Source organism: Odocoileus virginianus, chromosome 1 (genome assembly GCF_023699985.2).
Source record: "Odocoileus virginianus isolate 20LAN1187 ecotype Illinois chromosome 1, Ovbor_1.2, whole genome shotgun sequence".
Classification (NCBI taxonomy): Eukaryota; Metazoa; Chordata; class Mammalia; order Artiodactyla; family Cervidae; genus Odocoileus; species Odocoileus virginianus.
In genome coordinates this window covers 45,455,671-45,476,743 of record NC_069674.1, presented here as the reverse complement: position 1 = coordinate 45,476,743, position 21,073 = coordinate 45,455,671, and the positions used below count along the sequence as shown (strand labels likewise).

The 21,073-nt window shown below is 35.8% G+C and overlaps 1 protein-coding gene across 9 annotated transcripts in view; it reads right to left on the bottom strand.

Moving 5' to 3' along the window:
- PALS2 (protein associated with LIN7 2, MAGUK p55 family member) overlaps window positions 1-21,073 on the bottom strand; it is a 117,888-nt gene that overhangs the window by 9,235 nt on the left and 87,580 nt on the right. For 8 of the 9 annotated variants that reach the window (XM_070467592.1, XM_070467555.1, XM_070467574.1 and 5 more), the window contains exons 6-12: window positions 18,320-18,361; window positions 16,725-16,856; window positions 12,725-12,824; window positions 12,323-12,391; window positions 10,228-10,389; window positions 4,530-4,732; window positions 3,463-3,591 (exon numbers count right to left, since the gene is read on the bottom strand). In XM_070467592.1, the coding sequence (XP_070323693.1) occupies window positions 3,463-3,591; window positions 4,530-4,732; window positions 10,228-10,389; window positions 12,323-12,391; window positions 12,725-12,824; window positions 16,725-16,856; window positions 18,320-18,361 (837 nt within the window). The remainder of the gene's footprint in view (window positions 1-3,462; window positions 3,592-4,529; window positions 4,733-10,227; window positions 10,390-12,322; window positions 12,392-12,724; window positions 12,825-16,724; window positions 16,857-18,319; window positions 18,362-21,073) is intronic. The other variant, XM_070467547.1, reaches the window with a different exon arrangement.

The window sequence follows — 21,073 nt, the reverse complement described above, 5'->3', positions numbered from 1 at the left end:
GCTCAGCCTGGTCGTTAGGCCGACTGTCGCCCCTCCTTGCCTGAATAAAGGTAACCTACTTCTGTTGAGGTCGTCTTTCCTTTTCTGCCTCGCCGGAACTGTACCTTACAATTACTCAGGAATTACATATATAGTATGTGCTTATTTTATATATGTAAAGTCTGAAATTATGTTAATGTTATTAGGAATGAAGACTTTCAGCATAGGAGGAAAAAAGATGATTAAAAAAAGTCAAAGAAGTTAAGTAAAAATGTAAAATCTGAGTTGGAACTATCAAACTGAACTAATGATGTCTATTTTCCAAAAGGGGGAAATATGTTTCCTTTACTTGGTCACTGAGAAGACCCTGAAACAATGACCAGCTAAGTAGAATGCACACCTCTAGCATCCACAGGAGGTCTAAATACTATTTCCCACTAAAAGGAACCAGGGCTTTTGGAAGGCTGGTTTCAGATCTGGGCCAAGAAGTGTGTAAGGATAACCTGGAGCAGCTTGTTGTACCAGGAAGCAAAGAATCATTGAAGGTTATTGGAGTTGTATTAGAAAGACTCAGAAAATAAGAGGAATCGGCTCCTCCTAACTGAAGATGAGACAATTTACACATCAAAGAGTAATAACTAACTTAAGCACAGACATAGGGAGTATTTCAAGTGACTTTAAAATACACTGATTTGATTTGACTGATATACTTAGTGGGAAAAACCCTAAAGATAAAGGAGACAGTTCACAGGAATCATATCTGGTAGCATTTGTACACTTATATTCAGACTGTTGTGTACTGTTGAGATAAGCAAATGAACAATTATGTGCTACTCTTAACATTCCCAGTGTTTCTGAGAACTGGGATACTCAGCACAGGAGAATGGAGTTACCATATAAAAGAGGTTAAGTAAAACCCTGTAAGCCTGAATTTGATTGGGAAGTGTCAGTATAAATTCATGATACTGTTTCCTTCATATATACAAACAGAAAAGCATATATCCAAATGAGCTCCGTCTACCTAAAAGGTGCATAAAGCTAGAAACAGTGATCAATCTTGGGACAATGTGCATCCTTAATATTATAGTCCTAAAATAAAATACCATTTACTCTAAAAGGAACCAGAGCTTTTTGGACAAATAGCTGACTCCTGGCTTGGAACAGAAAATGTACAAGATGAGCCTGGAACATCTGTCTTCCAGCAGGGAAGCTATATGAGACCATTAGGCTCATGAAATAGATCTCAAGGGCCAACTTAAATAAGCCCCTGTTGGTCAAAGATGGGGCAATTTGAACATCAGTAAGAATAATAACTGCAATAGAGTAAAATATATCAAGTTTAAATCCATGTGCTTGTGGATTTAAAAACTAAAAAAACACAAACCTTATTTGGTCACCTGTGGAGCCTGTTATGGAACAAACCCATTATTCTGAAAACTGACCTATAAAGGGGAAGTATCAAGTACATTTTCTACTTTTCTGTAAATACTCTACTTCAGAGTAATAAACTAGTTGATGAAGAAAAGTCATTACTTAGAAGAATTCTAGTTTATAAATGCAGAACGAATGAGAAACTTGGAATACTACCACTTCACATCACAGTTCCTTAAAAAAAAAAAAAAAAGACAAAAGATATCAGAAGAATCCTCCTGCCTCACAACTAAGACCACAAGTATGGAATAACAAAAGACACTTTTGATATTTTGATGTGCATCTTTCGCATGTTAGCAATGGAACACAGGGATTCCAGAGACAGGAAACGGTGAGCCCCTATGATTACCCCAGGTTACACACCAGCTTGAAATGTTTCCAGCCTGCAACACAGGGAGGCGGAGCCCGGGAGGAAGCTACTGAACTCTAAGTTGTCGGCGGAGCTGACAGTCCAGGGAGAACAAGGTGGCAGGAGCTTGCGGGACAGAATACAGGATGGAATAGCAACACAGAGAGAGAACTCTGGAGACTTGCAAAAGACCCCCTCCAGCAATCAGCTGAATACCAGTCCATGCACAGGACAACTACCCAGGGTCACCAAAGACTCACCAGGAAGGATGAGAAATTCACTCTGAGCCGGAAACAATACCCATGCCCACGGGCAGAACAGAAAACCTCCTGAGGCACAGGCCATCTGAGACAGCACGCAAATGAACTCTGCCTCAGCACTCAAGAGCAACTGCCCCTAGAATGGGGGCTGCTCTGGCTTTAGAGCAAGACCTGAATGGAACAAACAATTTCCAAACAGCTGCATTTCCCAGGACAAAACTCACAATATTGGGTATCCAATAAATTACCAGGACAGCAAAGCAAAGGTGCAAGAAAATAAGACTCACAATGAGGAGCAAGGTCATTAAATAATCCAGAACTGATGCAAATGCTAGAATCTGAAGACATTAAAACATTATTATAACTATATTTCAGATATTCATAAAGCTCATTAGAGACATGGAGCAACCTGAAAAAGAACAAAGAAGACTACAACTACCTGATTTCAAGGCTAATCAGCTAAATTGTGCAAGAGGTAGAAGCAGGAGGGAGGGACTGTGGAGGGGCACAAGGAAACTTATGGAGGTGATGGATATGCCTGCTTCTTGACTGTGATGGCCTCACAGGTGCATACAGAAGCCCAAACTTATCAAGGTGTATACTTTCAACATGTATAGTTTATTGTGTATCAATTATACCTCAATTATGCTGGGGTGGGGGGAAAATGATTTAGAAGACATTAGGTAAATGCAATGTGTTAATCTTGTTTGGATCCTGATTTGAACAAACCAACTAAAAAAATTATAAATACTGAGGAAATTAAAATACAGACTATATACTGATGATATTAGGAAGATGCTCTTCCTAATGTTTACATGTTAATGGTTTCATGGTTACATCCAAAACGTCTATCTTTAGAGATAAATACTAAAGTATTTATGGTTGATATGATATCAAAGATATGCTCCAAAATAATTCAAGGTAAGGGAGGAAGTGAAGAGAGGTCTAATTGTAACAAAAATGGCCATGTATTATTGAAGCTAAGTGGTGGGCACATGGGAATTCATTTCTTCCCTCTTTTCTACATATTTAAAATTTTTCACAACATGAGAAAAAGAGAGGGAGAAGTGAAAACCTGTAACAATTAAAAGTCAGTACACCTAACTCTACCCATAGTAAACCTTATGAACATGCTTGTTAATGGCCCTGTTTCCACATTAGTAAAGAGAGGGAATTAGATTAATATGTACATTTTAACACTGTTCCATTTCCTTTTCACACAGAGTAAACTTCTGTTTTAAAATGGAGCAGATGATGATTTTTAAGTAAAAGCAATACTGTTCTAAATCCTAACTATATCCAGGGAACATATTTTTATTCTCTGATACCTTATGTAATGTGTTTATTTCATAAATATGAATAGATAGAATTAAACATGCCCAAAAGAAAAAGGAAAAACTTTAGGAGGAAAATAATACTGCTAGCCTGAAAAAAACTGCTCACCGTCAAAAGTTTGGTAGTGATACCAGCATCCACTACAGCCTTGTGCATGGCACGTAAGGTATCTAGTTCTGGAGCAGCAATAAACACAACATAGGGCATGAACTCGGATGTCCTCAGCACTTTTAGGGCCTGTGTAGAAGAACAGTTGCAAACCAATTCATATAGGATTAGAATTTGAATTATGTCACCCTTTAGTTTATACTAAATAATCAAAGTCCACCAGCCCTCTTCCTAAAGATAAAGGACACCTGCTCCCCATCCCCCCACCTCCCTTCTATCCTTCTGATTCCATACAGTGATCCATTAATTTTGTTCTGTTTTCAGTCTCACTACTCTTTGGTACCCCTGAACAAAAAGAAAAGTATTAAACTTAATGATCCCAAATCATTAAGAATGATATAAATGCTTTCTATGTTAACTGTTGAATTCTGTTAATATTGAAAAAGCAGAAATAATTTCAGTGTCCATTAACTGGAGAGTGGTTATATAAACATATATCTGTACTATGAAATATCATGCAGCAATCACAAAAAAAAAGTACCTAACATGAAAAGATCTTCAAGAAATACTGCTTAATGAAAAAAGGCTAAAGAATCTGTATAGATTTTTTCCATTTATGTATATAAGAAACAACAACAAAAGTAGAAAACCCATTACATTTTCTATATATATATATTTTATTTAAAGCATACTTAAAATGACAAAATGATATGCGCAAAACTATTAATAATATAAATCTCTGAGCAGGGAAGGGAGATTGGGTTGAGTGTAGAGTGGTGGGGAGGGGTCAGTAGGGAGACACAAAATGAGAATGAAATGAATGGGATGTGTGTGTGAATGTGTGGGTGTGTGTGTGCTGGGTGGGAAGGGGTGTGACTTGAGCATCTACTACCATCCAAGTCTCTGTTGGCTAATGGATTAGAGATTTAATAAACTAGCTGTAGATGCATAATAAGGTTCTCTATCACCACAGGTAATACAGGAAAAGAGACATCCTCATAATCAGAAGACAAAAACTCCATAGGAACTAAAACTTAAAGAACAGCTTTGGAATTCGTGCAGCTTACTTGTGGGTTGACATCCAAAATGCAAGTTCTTCCAGTTTGGACAACTTCAAGAATAGAGTCGATCTTGGTTCCGTAGAGATTTCCTTCGTATTCCCCATGTTCCAAATATTTTCCAGCTTTAATATCAGCTTCCATCTCAGATCGTGACACAAATTTATATGCTTGGCCATCTTTTTCATCTTCTCTTGGTTTCCGTGAAGTAACTAAATAACACAGCATTGAGAATTTGTACAGAGACAATGCAATATATTAAAATATAAACTAAAATGCACAGGGTAGCTTAAGACTTTCACATTCAGTGCAGGGGTTGACAAACCATGGCCTATGACCAACTCTTATTTTTGTAAATAAAGTTTATTTACAAAACCTGCTTGCTTCTTATTGTAAATAATAAAACTTTTGTAAATTAAGTTTTACTGGCACACAGCTTTGCTCATTCATTTTATCACCTATGCTTTTATTCATTTTACAAAGGTAGAATAGCTACAGTATAGACTAAATGGACTACAAAACCTAAAACATTTACTATATGATCCTTGAATAAAGAAGTTTGCTGACCCTGATCCACAGAAATGTTTTAAGAGGTAGTCTCCAATATACAATTTACATCCGAAAAATATGCTTTATAAAGTCAGTTTGAAACTCAAAATATATTTACCTAGAAGCAGAGCCCTAACTTGAAATTCTTAACTAAGGTAAGAGCTAATAAGTGTGAAGTATATTGCAAGTGAGTATCTTTTCCATCTGACCAATACTCCCTTTCTCTTAAGGAACATTAATTTCTTTACACTTTAACATTGCCTAATTGCAAGTCCAACAAGTGAGCAAAGTTCTATTCTTAGTTGGTATTATCAATTTTCTGAAGTGTAGTTTTACCCACAAGTTGTCTATCCTTTATCTCACCCTAGTACCACACCTTTCTTCTAGCTTCCTTCTAATTGACATTTCCAAATGTTAATTGTTTTGTTTTGCACCTCAGTGGTAGATCTAGCCACCTGGATGTTACTATACTCTACTTTCTCCGACCTGAAATATTCTTTCTGAGAGAATGAGAGAAAGGAGATCAAGTCAAAGATCCTTTTATCTGATATCTGAGAAACATGCAACTCCTTTGCAACCTGGTTGTGCTAGGAATGGATAATTATCACCTTTCAAATTGTTGCAAAGATGCAGTTAGGTACTCTCTGCCAACTTGCTAGAACTCCCTAGGAAGAAAGGTAACTTGTGTATGTGTGTGTGTACATTCAAATTTAACCTTAATCTGAGTTTGGCTACATCAGATTAAAAAAAAAAATTCTACTTCTATTAGTCAAGTACTTACATAAGCAGAATATCTGAGGAAATCATTAACCATATGCAATTAAAGTTAGAAAGTAAACAGATGAAAAAGTGACAGTCAGTATTTGGACTATTTGTAACACACCAAGAAAACTTTTATAAGAACAAAACTTTAAGTTCAAGCTCAGTAACAAGGGTCTAATTGATAAATGAGATCATTATGTACAAGATGATTCCCTTTTCCCCCTGCTGTTTTCTGGCTCATCCCAGATTACTGTAGAGAGATTTATGAAGTCACTTAAAGAGCTCCAAAATGCTACAATTACTTTTCATATTCAAAAATGTATACTATCTAATGTTCCTGGAATTCTTTACCAAAAGTTGTATGATAAAATTTTTAAGGCAATTTTAATTTCTCCAAATACATACATGCTAGGACTTGGCTTAGTATCTGTGAAGATAATTTTAGAAGAGTATGACTTGGTGATGCACTACAGTGAAACCACATATGGGAATGTGCTGCTTGAAATAATATATACAGACACACACACTGCCTCTACCACTACCTCCATCACATGGAGAGAATCTCACATTATTGGTGATATGTTTTTGGTTTGCAAGTGAATTTTAACGACAATACCATTCTCTAGTGGACACACACACACAATCTAAGTTTCCACATAATTCTTTTTCCATTTTTAGAAAAGAGAAATTAGATCAGGGTGACTTGACTATAGCTGATTCCTTAGACTTTTATGATAAGTAACTAATTTACTTATTGTAAAATTGTTTACTAAAATTCTGATCTTTAGCAGCTCTTCATATAGTGAGGAAATAAGCAACAAAGTAACATTTGTTAACTATCCCAAGATATAGTAAATAGAAAACATAATTAGTAAGGTAGTTTAGCCACCTAGATTAATAATTTTTAATATTTTATTTCCGGATCATATAATATATAAAGAAAATTAAATCAACTTAATCTAACAGCAGTATTTACCTCCTTCCCTATGAGACCTCCCCATCCAGACCACCAGACAGTGTGTAGCACAAGAGTATGTATCAAAAGTTAAGCAAACTTGTCACACTTCATCAATATTGTGTGTGTTAATTCTGAAGCTTAATAAAAACTAGATGTTATATAAATGTGAATGATTTAAAGAAAAGTAAGACACACCAACATCATGTAACAAGGTGAGAGTTGATGTATGGATATACATACATCATTCTATATAAAAATTCAGATATGAATATTTACATTTACTAAAAATAAATCTGTTGAAAGGGAAAATAGTATATTTTTCTGTAAATTAATTTGGCATGAAGAAAGCAAGATGAAATAAATATATTTATACTTCTCTATGTATAAATCTCTCTATATATATATCCTTTGGTCTACTAATTTTATATCTGAAATTTACATATACACATTTTAGTTACTTGTAACAAAAATGCCACCCAAACCATGTAAATGGATGTAAATGGATGATAACAGAGAGGGCTAAATAAAGCATGGTATACTTATATACTAGAATATTAAGAAGCTAATATGATTAATTTTTAGGGTTTTTTAATCATGATAAAATATACATAACATAAAATTTATCATTTTAACCATTATTAAGTGCACAATTCAGTGGCATTAAGTACATTAACACTGTTGTGCAACCATTACCATTATTTATCTCCAGAATATTTTAATCATCCTATACAACAGAAACATAAAAAAGAATTACACTCAGTATTTAATATTCTTAGAGATACAGCAAAGATAGTTCCCAGAAACAGATAGTGCTATGGGAAAAAAAAAATCAAACAGGAAACAGAAAATAATCCTAAAATGAAAATTATGACTAGTTGTAATAAATATTGATGAGACAGAAGATAAAGAATTCAAGGTAATCTTTTAAAGAGTAGAATAAAATGATAAAAGGCTGGACAATATGAAAAGTAAGAGACCAAAGAGATAAATTCAGGATATTCAACATCTAGCTAATAGAAATTCTAGAAAAAGTCAAAACAGAAAACAAAGAGAAATAATCTAAGAAACATAATTCCCTAGAATAGAAGAACATGAATTTCTAGTCTGAAGAACCACAATCATCAGCACAATGAATAAAAATAGATGCACACAAAGGCACATCATTATAAGAAGATAATGAAAACCAACAAAATAAAAAGACTCTGAAGGAGAAATCAGGTCATTTATGAAAGAACAAAAATTAGAATGACGTCCTAGACTTCTTAAAAGACCCTGATGCTGGGAAAGAATGAGCAGAAGGGGAAGGGGGCAATGGAGGATGAGATGATTAGATGGCATCACTCATTCAATGGACATGAACTTGGGCAAATTCTGGGAGATGGCGAGGGGCAGGGAAGCCTGGTGTGCCGCAGTGCATGGGGTCACGAAGAGTCAAACACGACCTGGTGACTGAACAACAGACTTCTTAACCAAATTGGATTCAAGACTAACATCTTTTCAGTATCACAATTTAGACTTTATATTATCAGTCAGTCAAATACAGGGCAAAAAACATACAACTTCAAACACAAAAGATCCAAAATTTACATCCATAAAACATTTCTTGTCAAGTTGCAAGTGATGTGCCATAGCAAAACAATGCAATAAAACAAGAAAGAAAAAGAATGGGACCCAGGAACCACAGCTTCAACTCAGGACAACAATAAACGGAAACATCCCCATGCTAACGTGGGATAGCCAGAGAGGACTGTGTGTAGTCCTCACTGAAGCAGGAAGACTGAGGGTTGTGAGACTGAGGTCTCCAAGAAAAATGCATGACTTAACTGAATAAGCCAGTCTTTGTTTTAAAACAAAACTACATGCATGAATACATAAGGCAAGGTAAAATGAGGGGAAGAAAAAAAAGAACTCTAGAAATTGCTGGGTTGGGGAAGAGCACAAGGCTGTTCAAGAAAGTGAAACTGAACAACAACAAAAAAAAGAAAGTGAAACTGAATTAACTGAAACTAGAGCTGTATTTACATTGGGAGGACACTCAGGAAGAGAGTAGATAAGGCCTACATTAGATAGAGCAAGAAACAGCAGGATGAAGATATTAAAACATATGGAGGACTAACAGAAGAAATACCAGAAAGACTGAAAAGTGTTTCTGGTAACTAGGTAGAAGAAGATGGGGTTATTTTTCATTGTATATTTTTAAGAACTACTTAATTAAAATATGCTACATGCATTAATTTGATAAAAATAGAAAACAAAATACTTTAAAATACTCTGGTCACAGTGAGATTTTTATTTTGTAAACTATTTAACTAGGATTTGTCTGATTTACTGATTTACAGTGCATACAATGCAACTCAAACCCTAAAGGAATTACAAACAACACACGGGGACAGTGAGAGGGTTATTCCCTCAATACACCCCTAAGAATGTTAGCAACAGGATTACTCACTGAGAACTGAATGTCTAAGTATACTGGATGAAGGGAGAGACACCTTAAAACTCATCCGAAAGAGATGGAGTGATGTCAGGCTAAAACCTGACTTGCAAAGCTTAAAGGAATTAAAATATCTACAGAAATCCCGTGTGAATCAAAAGGGGGCTTGTCAGCAATGGAAGCACAGGAAGGGGAGTTACAAAGGCAAAAATGGCTTATATTCAGGGAAGAGGTAAGTTCCCATAAGGCTCATATATCTCCAAAATGAAGACATGAAGACACATGTATAGTCGTCCTTACAACAAGGCATTTAACTCCTTGCTCTAACTCCATTCTCATCAAGCATGCTTCTGACATTATTTAACTTTCCTTGTAAATGTATGAATGGAGAAAGAATGCAAAGATCATAAAATGAGTGTTTGGTTCACTTAATGCTTGTACTTCCCATCATGTATTTTATACATAAAAAAATATGTGACCTTAATTAATCTTGCATGCTCTGGAAGAAGACTCTCTTTTAATGTGCTATCAAAAAAGCAGGCTCATGACCTTGCAGGAATGAGACCTACAAGCCAGACCACACAAATTCACAAAGGGACTGTGACACTGGGAATGTCAGAGGATTCAGCATCTTTCCCCCTTTCCTTTACAATAAAATAAGTGAAAAACACAACTTTTCAGATATATGTCAATCGTATAAGAAAATACAAAGCTAATGCTAATTTTGCCACAACTCTTAATACCCGCATTTAGGGAACATTACCGGACTGAGGAGTCTGGAGAGGTGACTGCCACCAAGCAGCAAGCTGACAGAGGCTACAGGGCTATTTCAAGACAGCTGTAGACTTGTCGAGATTTTCAGTATCATTTGCGCGTTCATTTCCATTGGCATAATCAGAAATTCCTTGGGAATAAAATAATATTTCCCACCCCCTCACCCCCCACCAACACACACATATCCTTTCCTTCCAAATCAAATAGCAAAGGAAATGCAGAAGACTTACATGGCACTGTGGTTCCAAATCTAGTGGGATTTAACACTATGAACCTGTTTTTCAAGCTTCTCCGTCCCACACCTTGAGCTCCTATCAATACTAACGTCTTTCTCTGGAAGGGAGGCATTTTGGCTACCTCCTCATATATCTGGATTTCATGACGATCGAATTCTAAATGTAAGGAAATAGGGAAACATCATATTCACTTCTGTTCAGTGATGTTTTAGCTGTCTTGATAGTGAAGTATCACTTGAACTGTACTGACTTAGCATAGATTTTTAAAAATAAATTTGGTAAAGTACAATAAATTATTTTGTATTCTGATTTAAACATCTGCTTCCATCCTTTTGCCTTAAATCTAACAAAGCTAAAAAAGTGTCCTTGATTTATCCTTATAAGATATTCTATCCATTAAAGACCATTACAGTATACTAACACATATATATGGACTTTAGAAAGATGGTAATGATAACCCTATATGCAAAACAGAAAAAGAGACTCAGATGTATAGAACAGACTTGTGGACTCTGGGAGAAGGCGAGGGTGGGATGTTTCAAGAGAACAGCATTGAAACATGTATATTATCTAGGGTGAAACAGATCACCAGCCCAGATTGGGTGCATGAGACAGGTGCTCGGGCCTGGTGCACTGGGAAGACCCAGAGGGATCGGGTGGAGAGGGAGGTGGGAGGGGGGACTGGGATGGGGAATACATGTAAATCCATGGCTGATTCATTTCAATGTATGACAAAAACTACTGTAATGATGTAAAGTAATTAGCCTATAAAAAAAATAAATTAATTAAAAAAAAATAAAACTTGCTTCTTTGCAATTCATCAGTAGAAATAATTAGTTAATATAATCAAATTGCAAATTAGTTTATGTAATCTATTCCACTAAAAAGTGCATATCAAAAAGGATAGCCGTATACCTAGAGTAGCTGCTTAACTAAGTTTCATAGAATGAGTACCCCTTCCAATGATATAAATGAATAAAGATTGTGTGGCAAACTCTGCAAATATCAGTTTGACTAATAAAATGCATACAGGTAACATAATAACATTTAAATGTTACGATTCTAAGTTTATGTATATAATAAAACGTTGATAAAATAAACATTTCAGTAGAAACACATTCCAAAATTACAACCAATGGGAAAATGAAAAATGTTCCATTTTGCAAGGAAGCTTTAAGTATATGTTTTTAATGAATAATAAAGACAAAGAGAACCTGAAGTATTATGTTACCTATTATTATGGCTACGACTCTCAACCTATAGTAGCAACGCTTCTTCCTTAGCCATTATCTGAATAGCAACACTTTCTTTGTACAATTTCTCCACAGTAGGTTAAGGGAGAGTCTATTTCCCCCTTATTATATTATTATTATTATTGCAATATGTCATTATTTTCTTTATAGTGTGCTGTTTATTTTATTACCAGCATAGAGGAAGCTCTAAAGTCCAGAAAGCACATTATAATGATCAGTTCTTTTGAGTCTTTGAGTCAGAGTCTCCAGAGCCTTCTGATTCAAAGAGCTGCATGTCACTCTTAGCAGCCTCTACAACTGAAAAGAGTAACTGGTAGGTGTCATATTTATCTGTCTTTAAATCTAAAAAATTTAAGAAAGAACCCTATTAGATCAGGCTAAGATTTGTTTGGTCCAGTACTGTTTCTCCAAAAGTATCATGGATAATGTTATGGTGGAATACGTCTGCCATTAATCATAACACTTAACATAGTCATAAAAATGGATTTTGTTCTGTAGAAATAACACATAAATTCCTGTCAAAGTTCTTAAAAAAATAATTTCAATTGTCACATTGTTCCTTCATTAATACAAGCATAAATCTTAAGCAATTCATTTCATTGTAAAGTATGCTCATAAAATAAAGCACACTGGTGATAGTACAAGCATGTATATCAGGATTTAAATAATGCCTACATGTTACTGCACTGAGTGTCCACATCGCAGTTCCTTGCAATCGGGTACTAATATGAACTAATTCATTTAAAATTATACATTTAGAACGTATGCCACATTGACTAATGATAAAGCTATTTCATAGTTCACTTGGACTTCTCAAAAAAGTATTTAAAACATACCTGCATTTCTGGTTGTGAGATACATCATCTTTTTCTTTTTTTTGCTACTTATGGTTCCACAAAAAGGTCCTGAAGAATGACAAGGCAAATATAACTTAAACGGCATGTCAGAACATATACACTGCCCTGTAGCATTCTATAGGGCTGGGAGAATTATCTTCCCAGGGTTGCATCCTACAGAGCAGAAATGGGCAGGGGTGAGCTGAGCCACTGAATTCTGATGTAATACCAGCAGGTGGCAGAAAGGGATCAAAAAGTTTACTTTTGAGAGTGATGCAATGAAGCAGATATTGATTCTAGGTATATTTTAAATACATTCATCTGCTAATTCAGATGAAAGAGGCAAGAAAACCGAGGCCACAAATGGCTACTTGTTACTTATTATTGTGTTGAGTTCATCACCTGAATTGTCCCAGTCTCTTCTAACAAAGGCCTTTCTCTTCTCTTCCAGGAACTGGCTTGGAATGAGGCCAGCACTTCCTCCCTCTTTTACATGGCTAGCCTAGAATCAAATTAATGAATTGTATGTATCAGTGACTAAAATTTGAGACCACATTCTAATAAGCAGGACAGGCAGTAGTCAGTTAAAAAAAATTTGCTCTTAAGAAATGGACCTTGATATATAAGTCCATGGTACTGTCAGGATACTGAAAGACCTTACTACTGAGGAATCAATGGACTCCTAACCAGAGTGCCAGCTAGTAATGAAATTTTGAGACCAAAATACAAAAGCATACAGGATGTTTAAATTACTAATAGCTTTTTATTTATAATAGTAAGCTAGTGGGAATGGAAAGGAATAAATACTGTTCTCTGTGTTAGCACTTGTTAGTTAGGTGTTTACTATCACATTAATCCTACTACAATGGTTTTTCCTGAGGCCAAATCAAAGTGGGGCGGGGGGGGGGGGGGGGCGGGAAGACAGCACGGGGAGAACAGAGTGGAGGGTTTAATTCATGCTGCCAGGAATCTGAATATCCTGAGAGGGACAGTAAGTTTAAAACGGGTAAAACGTCACCTACTTCGCTCATTATTAGAGAAATGCAAATCAAAACTACAATGAGATATCACCTCACACTGGTCAGAATGGCCCTCATCAAAAAGTCTACAAACAATAAATGCTGGAGAGGATGTGGAGAAAAGGGAATACTCTTGCACTGTTGGTAGGAATGTAAATTGATACAGCCACTATAGAAGATGGTCTGGAGATTCCTTAAAAAACTAGGAATAAAACCACCATATGACCCAGCAATCCCACTCCTAGGCATATACCCTGAGGAAACCAAAATTGAAGAAGACTCATGTATCCCACTGTTCATTGTAGCACTCTTTACAATAGCTAGTACATGGAAGCAACCTAGATGTCCATTGACAGATGAATGGATAAAGAAGTTGTGGTACATATACACAATGGAATATCACTCAGCTATAAATAGGAACACATTTGACTCAGTTCTAATGAGGTGGATGAACCTGTGACTGCTATACAGAGTGAAGTAAGTCAGAAAGAGAAAGATAAACGCCATATTCTAACATATATATGGAATCTAGAAAAATGGTACTGAAGAATTTATTTACAGGGCAACAGTGAAGAAACAGACATAGAGAATAGACTTATGGACATGGGGAGAGGGGAGGAGAGGGTGAGATGTATGGAAAGAGTAACAAGAAAACTTACACTACCACATGTAAAATAGATAGCCAGTGGGAATTTGCTGTGTGGCTCAGGAAAATGAAACAGGGGCTCTGTGTCGGGCTGGAGGGGTGGGGCAGGGAGGGAGTTGGGAGGGAGGTTCAAAAGGGAGGGGATATATGCATACTTATGGGTGATTCATGTTGAGGTTTGACAGAAAACAGCAAAATTCTGTAAAGCAATTATTCTTCAATAAAAAATAAATTAATTAAAAAAACCTAACTTTTAAACTGAAACCCAAAGTATTTCAAAACAGTGGCTGGAGAACTGGCTACTAGAGATACTGGCTTATCGCACAATGTTAGTGACTTTACCCTTACAACTAGAACAGAAAAATCCAGTATTATTTTTAGCAATTAAAATCTTGAAAAATACATTTTGAGTAACAGATGACAAAAATTCGGGAAGAGACAGATAATGCTGACAGGGTTAGAAGAAAACTAAGAGATGGCATTCAGAGAGAAGGGGGGAAAAAGAAACTTGGGAAAATTCAACAAAGGAAACTGCCCATAGAAAGCAGATATTTTTAGATGAGAGTTCTAAGAAATTCAGTTGAAACCTCTTGAACTCATGGATTCCCTTTACTCATTTCTTAGTTCTCTCACCACATAGTACACTTATACATTATAATGTCTTAACTTGAAGGGCATATTAGTAAGATTGTTCTTATTGTTATAATTCATCCCCCCTCAGAAGTCAATATAACTTATTAGAGTTAATTTGAGCAGGTCAGGAAGCAACAATTAGAACTGGACATGGAACAACAGACTGGTTCCAAATAGGAAAAGGAGTATGTCAAGGCTGTATATTGTCACCCTGCTTATTTAAGTTATATGCAGAGTACATCATGAGAAATGCTGGGCTGGAGGAAGCACAAGCTGGAATCAAGATTGTTGGGAGAAATATCAATAACCTCAGATATGCAGAGGACACCACCCTTATGGCAGAAAGTGAAGAAGAACTAAAGAGCCTCTTGATGCAACTGAAAGAGGAGAGTGAAAAAGTTGGCTTAAAGCTCAACATTCAGAAAACTAAGATCATGGCATCCGGTCTCATCACTTCATGGCAGGTAGATGAGGAAACAGTGGAAATGGTGGCTGACTTTATTTTTCTGGGCTCCAAAATCACTGCAGATGGTGACTGCAGTCATGAAATTAAAAGACGCTTACTTCTTGGAAGGAAAGTTAAGACCAACCTATACAGCATATTAAAAAGCAGGGACATTACTTTCCCAACAAATGTTCATCTAGTCAAGGCTATGGTTTTTCCAGTGGTCATGTATGGATGTGAGAGTTGGACTATAAAGAAAGCTGAGTGCCGAAGAATTGATGCTTTTGAACTGCGGTGTTGGAGAAGACTCTTGAGAGTCCCTTGGACTGCAAGGAGATCCAACCAGTCCATCCTAAAGGAGATCAGTCCTGGGTGTTCATTGGAAGGACTGATGTTGAAGCTGAAACTCCAATACTTTGGTCACCTGATGCGAAGAGCTGACTCATTGGAAAAGACCCTGATGCTGGGAGGGATTGGGGGCAGGAGGAGAAGAGGACGACAGAGGATGAGATGGTTGGATGGCATCACCGACTTGATGGACGTGGGTTTGGGTGGACTCTGGGAGTTGGTGATGGATAGAGAGGCCTGGCGTGCTGCAGTTTATGGGGTCGCAAAGAGCCTGACATGACTGAGCGACTGAACTGACTGAACTGAATGACTGTTTAGTTGCTCAGTGGTATCTGACTCTTTCTGACCCCATGGACTGTAGCCTGCCAGGCTCCTGTGGCCATGGAATTCTCCAGGCAAGAATACTGGAGTGGGCTGCCATTCCCTTCTCCAGGAGCCTTTCCCAACCCAGGAAGTGAAGCTGGGTCCCCTGCACTGCAGTCGGGTTCTTTGCACTCTGAGCCAGCAGGGGAGCCCCGAGTTACTAACATCTAGGTTTGAGTCAGAGTTCAGCGTGGACCCTGGGTCCTTCCCTCTCACATCTTGCTCCTTAAGGAGACTCTCTTTTACTTTGACACTTTAAGGAATTTTAGACTTTGTTTGTCCGGTTCTGGTTGTTAGTCTATGTAAACAATTACAAAAACAGACTTATTATGGCTGCTAGAGACTTCTGAAAACCGTATTAGTGGAAAGGAAAAACAAGAAGACTATCTGAAAAATGGAGGGGGAATAGACAGTGGTAATACACACCCCTTTCTATATACACAGGTTTTAATCCAAAACCAAACAACACAGATGATAAAGCAAACCTTTAACTCTCAGTAACTGAGGTGGGCAAATAGATTCAAGAATTAGAGAAATTAAATTTTATTTGTCATGAACGTACATACAGTGAGAGGAGACAAGAGGAACACTACTCCACCCACAGTAAAGACTCCTAGTTAAAACAAACACTGAAAAGGATGACCTCAGATGAGCTGTTCCTGCTGAGTACTATATTTTACTGTAATCTTATGTGGAAGAACCGACTGGTCTAGTCTCTAAACCACAGGCTGGTTAATACTGACTTTATTAACAGCTACTCACAAAGTCCCTCTCAATTTGGTCTTCTGTCCACAAAATTAATAGCCACGAAGCGGGAGCTGTTCATGCGGGGGAAAAAAAAATCACTGGAACAAATAAAAATACTTTCCTCCTGAATATTCAGAAATTGGTCAGATCTAAGATTGAAAATAAGAAAGCAGGTGAAGAAATTTTGAGAAGTGTACTAACCTGCCACCAGTTTGGGTCTTCTCTGTTTACAATCTGAAGAATTTCTCCTTTTGAAAACTTCAATCCTGCTTCTTTGCAGGGTATCAGGTTATCATTGTATGGATTATAATCAAAATGACATTTCACAAATACCTAAAACACAGCATAATTAAAAATACTAGAAATGCACCATCTGTCACTGGATTTTGGAAATCTTTTTCAAAGCACTGTGATTTAATTGATAATGTAAATGATAATGTATTTAGTACTTCAACTAAGGAACTTGTTTTTAAATATAAAGTTATTAGCACATCAATAATTTGGCATCAGAAAACAAAACAGGAAATAAACATTAGTACTACATTAGATTTTTGTTTCTATCTTTAACTTCTAATCTTAACAGTTTAACAACTGCTTTCTTCCACCTTTCTTGCTTTCTCACTTTCTCCCAATCTTTTCACATGATTGTCCAACCAACAGTGCATAATTTTTATGCAAGTAAATGCCACTTTCTAATTAACATCCTGAACTAATATATGCAGTTAGGTCATAAGTTTCAGATATAGTAGTAATGACTTTTTGAAAGGTTCCTAAAGCCAAAATTAAATAATAAAGGTTCATGTTGAAATCAGACCTGAAATATAGTCAGTAATCTTTTTTTAAAAAAGACAAACTTTCATCCATGGTAAAAACACATATTTTTAGTCACATAGATTCACATTGGCCAAAAGTTGTGAGGAAAATACTTTTCTGGAATTATCTTGCTTTGATGTAAGTAATCAGCATCAAATTAATAGTAAGACAAATACTAAAATAGCCCTGAAGCTATTTTCCAATTTAAATTCATGTAACTATGCAAATTTCTTTTAAATCTGTTTTATTAATAAAACTATGTCAGTTACCATCGTTAGTTATGATTTCCAATATCCAAAGTATTTAGTTTATTTAATTTTGAATTCTAGTTAAGCATTTTCAGTATTCAATGGCAAGTTCAGACTAATTACTTTCTTACTACAGACCTTTTCCAGGCATACTTACAGAAATTTAAATTTTGTAAAACTTCTAGAGAACTAAGCATTAATCAGCAGATAAACTAACGAGCAGGAAAGCACATAGTCAAAATAATAATGTTACTTTTCTATGTTTATCATACTTCTATAAATATAACCAAATAGCATATTCAAATAGCACAAGTAGATCAATTACATTATTAGTGTAGTAAAATGTAATGTGATGGATGCATATTAAAATAATTTAAAAATAATTAAATTTGGAAACATAACAAAATTTTAGTTATTTACAATTAGATGATTTTGATAGAAAACATTCAGAATATTTTCAATAACTTTTGAAAGGCTAAATATTAATGCTTAAAAAAAATCAGCAAGCCAGTAATTTTTTCCCTGATACACAATTTTAGAAATATCTACAAAGCAAGCATACAAACAGCATTATGACTGCTAAAATGTGACAACTGGCTAACTTGACAATGGCATGCAGCTCAGTGGTTTGGCAATGGAAAAAATCCAGAATGATTAAGTGTAATTAGGTAAATTTAGTTGGCTAAAAAGACAGAAACAAGGAGTACCACAAAATGTCCTGCAATGACACCATACCTGACGGACGTGTGCTGGATGCCTCTCCATATTGATGCAACTCTAAAAATATATTTTTCATTGCATAAATAAAGCCAGACTTTAAACTGATAATAAATAAACAAAATATAAACAAACTACCGGCCCATTTTCATTTCATTCACTTGGTAAAGCAACTACTTCCCTAATTAAATGTCCAAAGGGTATAATACCTGAAAATTATAAATGATAGAAGCAAAAGTTAGTGGAGATGAGGTAGAAATAAAGGAGGGATATGTAAAAGTTGTAAAAAAAAAATACTTGGATACTCCTTATTTCTCATAAAAGCTGTACTGGACGAATAGTAAGAGGATCCTATCATCTAACCATGAATGTGTCTATTTGTCTTATCTGTGAGTCAGAATATACTTTGTAACAAAAGGCTTAGACATTCTCAGTCCAATTCAAATATTCATTTCTCTACTCCCATCAAATGGTGCTGGAAATGTCCTCATTTGTGAAACAAACCAGATCTCTCAAATGTAAATGATTTCTAGAAGAAACAATTCTTATTTTTTTCATTAACCAAATTAGTTTTGGGACATTACTCTCATGCTCCAAACACTCAGATTATATTAGTTTTACTCTGACCTTTGAAAATTTGTCTGAAAAATCAATTAACCCCAACCTTTGATTGAAACATTTTGCAATGGACTTTAAATCATAGAGATTTGACTAGATTTTGTACAATTATATTTTATTAAGCACATTTTAAAATGTTTCACTAATAAGCTATGGATGTTAACTGTTTATTGGTTAAGAAGTGACTAAACACAACCTGCTAATATATTTCAGTCTCATATTCTAATCACTAACAGAACTAAATGATCAACAATCTAAAGGAGATGGAATAGAAAAAAGAAAGTGGCTTTTAAACCAGGAAGCAATGTCAACCTCACTCAGAGTAGAAATACAAATTAAAGCTATATTATAGTACATTTTCCTCCCATCACATTAGCAGGAACCCAAATATCTGACAACATGCTGTAGACAGGAAAATGCCAGTTGGCCCACAGTCCTAACAGGTTGGTGGAAGAACTGATTTAATCCCTTGAGAGGCCAATTTAGCAACCAACAGCTATCAAAATTACAAAAACCCTCTGACCTAGTAATCCATCTCTGGAGATGTACTCAATAGCAGTGTTACTCAGATATATGCAAAATGACTTACATAGGAGATTATTAACTATTATTTCTTAATCAAAAGAGATTGGGAGCAATCTAATTGTTTAACAATAGGAAGTGAGGACTAGACTGGTAGTAGATTAGGAGAGAGATTTCAACTGAATACATATTCCTACTTCTTGACTTTTAGAACCTTCTAAATGAAAACTAAGTTCTATGGTAATGAAAGTAAAGGTAAAATGACTCCCCCTTCTGACTAAAATGAAGTACCAAGGACCCATTCTCTAACCTGAGACAACTAAAATATTGGACAAAATGTATGAAATGTTTGTCGAGACATCAGACTACAAAGACAATGATCCTTAAAAAATGGAAACAAACAAGATGAACTTTACCTCTACCCCAACTAACTGCAGAGAAAGTTTCCAGGTGCAATGCAAGAAGGGGGACTTTGGGTAGAAGACTGATGGTCTCCACCTTGAGGAGATGAGCTGAGTGACCAGGGCCATCAAAGTGGCCACAGTGCACAGAGCAACTGTAAGGAAAGTCTGCACAGAGAAAGAACTTGAGAACTGCAGAGGACTCCCTCCAGGTTCAGCTGAATACTAATCAGGTAAAGAGCAGCATTAACGGGCAAAGATATCAGAAGGTCATGTAACATCAAACAGTTTCTATCACCATTGTGAGTGAAAAAACTTCACAATTCATCAAGAACTCAGTATTCAAAAGAGTTTTGCCCTAGACTTAGTCTTACTCTGGTTTCACCTAACAAAGCTTATAAAACAAAATCTCAAAGGGTCTGAGTGCTCCCTTTTAACTATTCTAGAACAAAGCTTGAGTATATTTCTAAGAATAACAAAATATCCAGTACTCAACAAGATAAAATTCAGTTTTGGCAGCCAATCAAAAATAACCAGACATGCAAATAAGCAGGAAAATACAATCTAAAATATGGAGAAAAGAAAAATAAACCAGTGAAGAGTGACACAAAAATGACAAATAGGACTGAATTAGAAGGCAAGGACATTAAAATAGTTATTTTTAACTTTACATATTGTAGCGTATGTTCAAGAAGCTAGAGGAAGGATTCAACATGTTAGGTAGAAACATGGCAGATATAAAGAAAAAAAGATTCAGTTCAAATTTCTAGAGATGAAAACAAAAATACCTGAGATGAAAAGCATACCACATATGATTAACAGCAGATTAGACATCTTAGGGGAAAAAAAGAATAAGTGTGAAGACATTGCAACAGAAACTGTCCAACATAAAAAGTGGGAGAGAGCAAGACTGAATAAATGAAGAGAGTATCGGTGAGCTATGGGACAACTTCAAGGAGCCCAACATGAATAACTCATATATCACCAAAGGGTAGGAGAAACTGAGGAACAGAAAAAATATTCGAAGTAGAAACAATCAAAACAATTTCCAAATCTAATGAAAGAAACAGTCTTTTCAACAAACAGAGCTGGAAAAACTGGACACCCAGATGCTAAAACAGAAACAGAAAATCCAAACCAATTCTTTGATCCATATCTTATACCCTATACAAAAATTCAGAGAAAATGGATCATAGAACAAGATGCAGACTATACAACTAAAGGTGAAAAT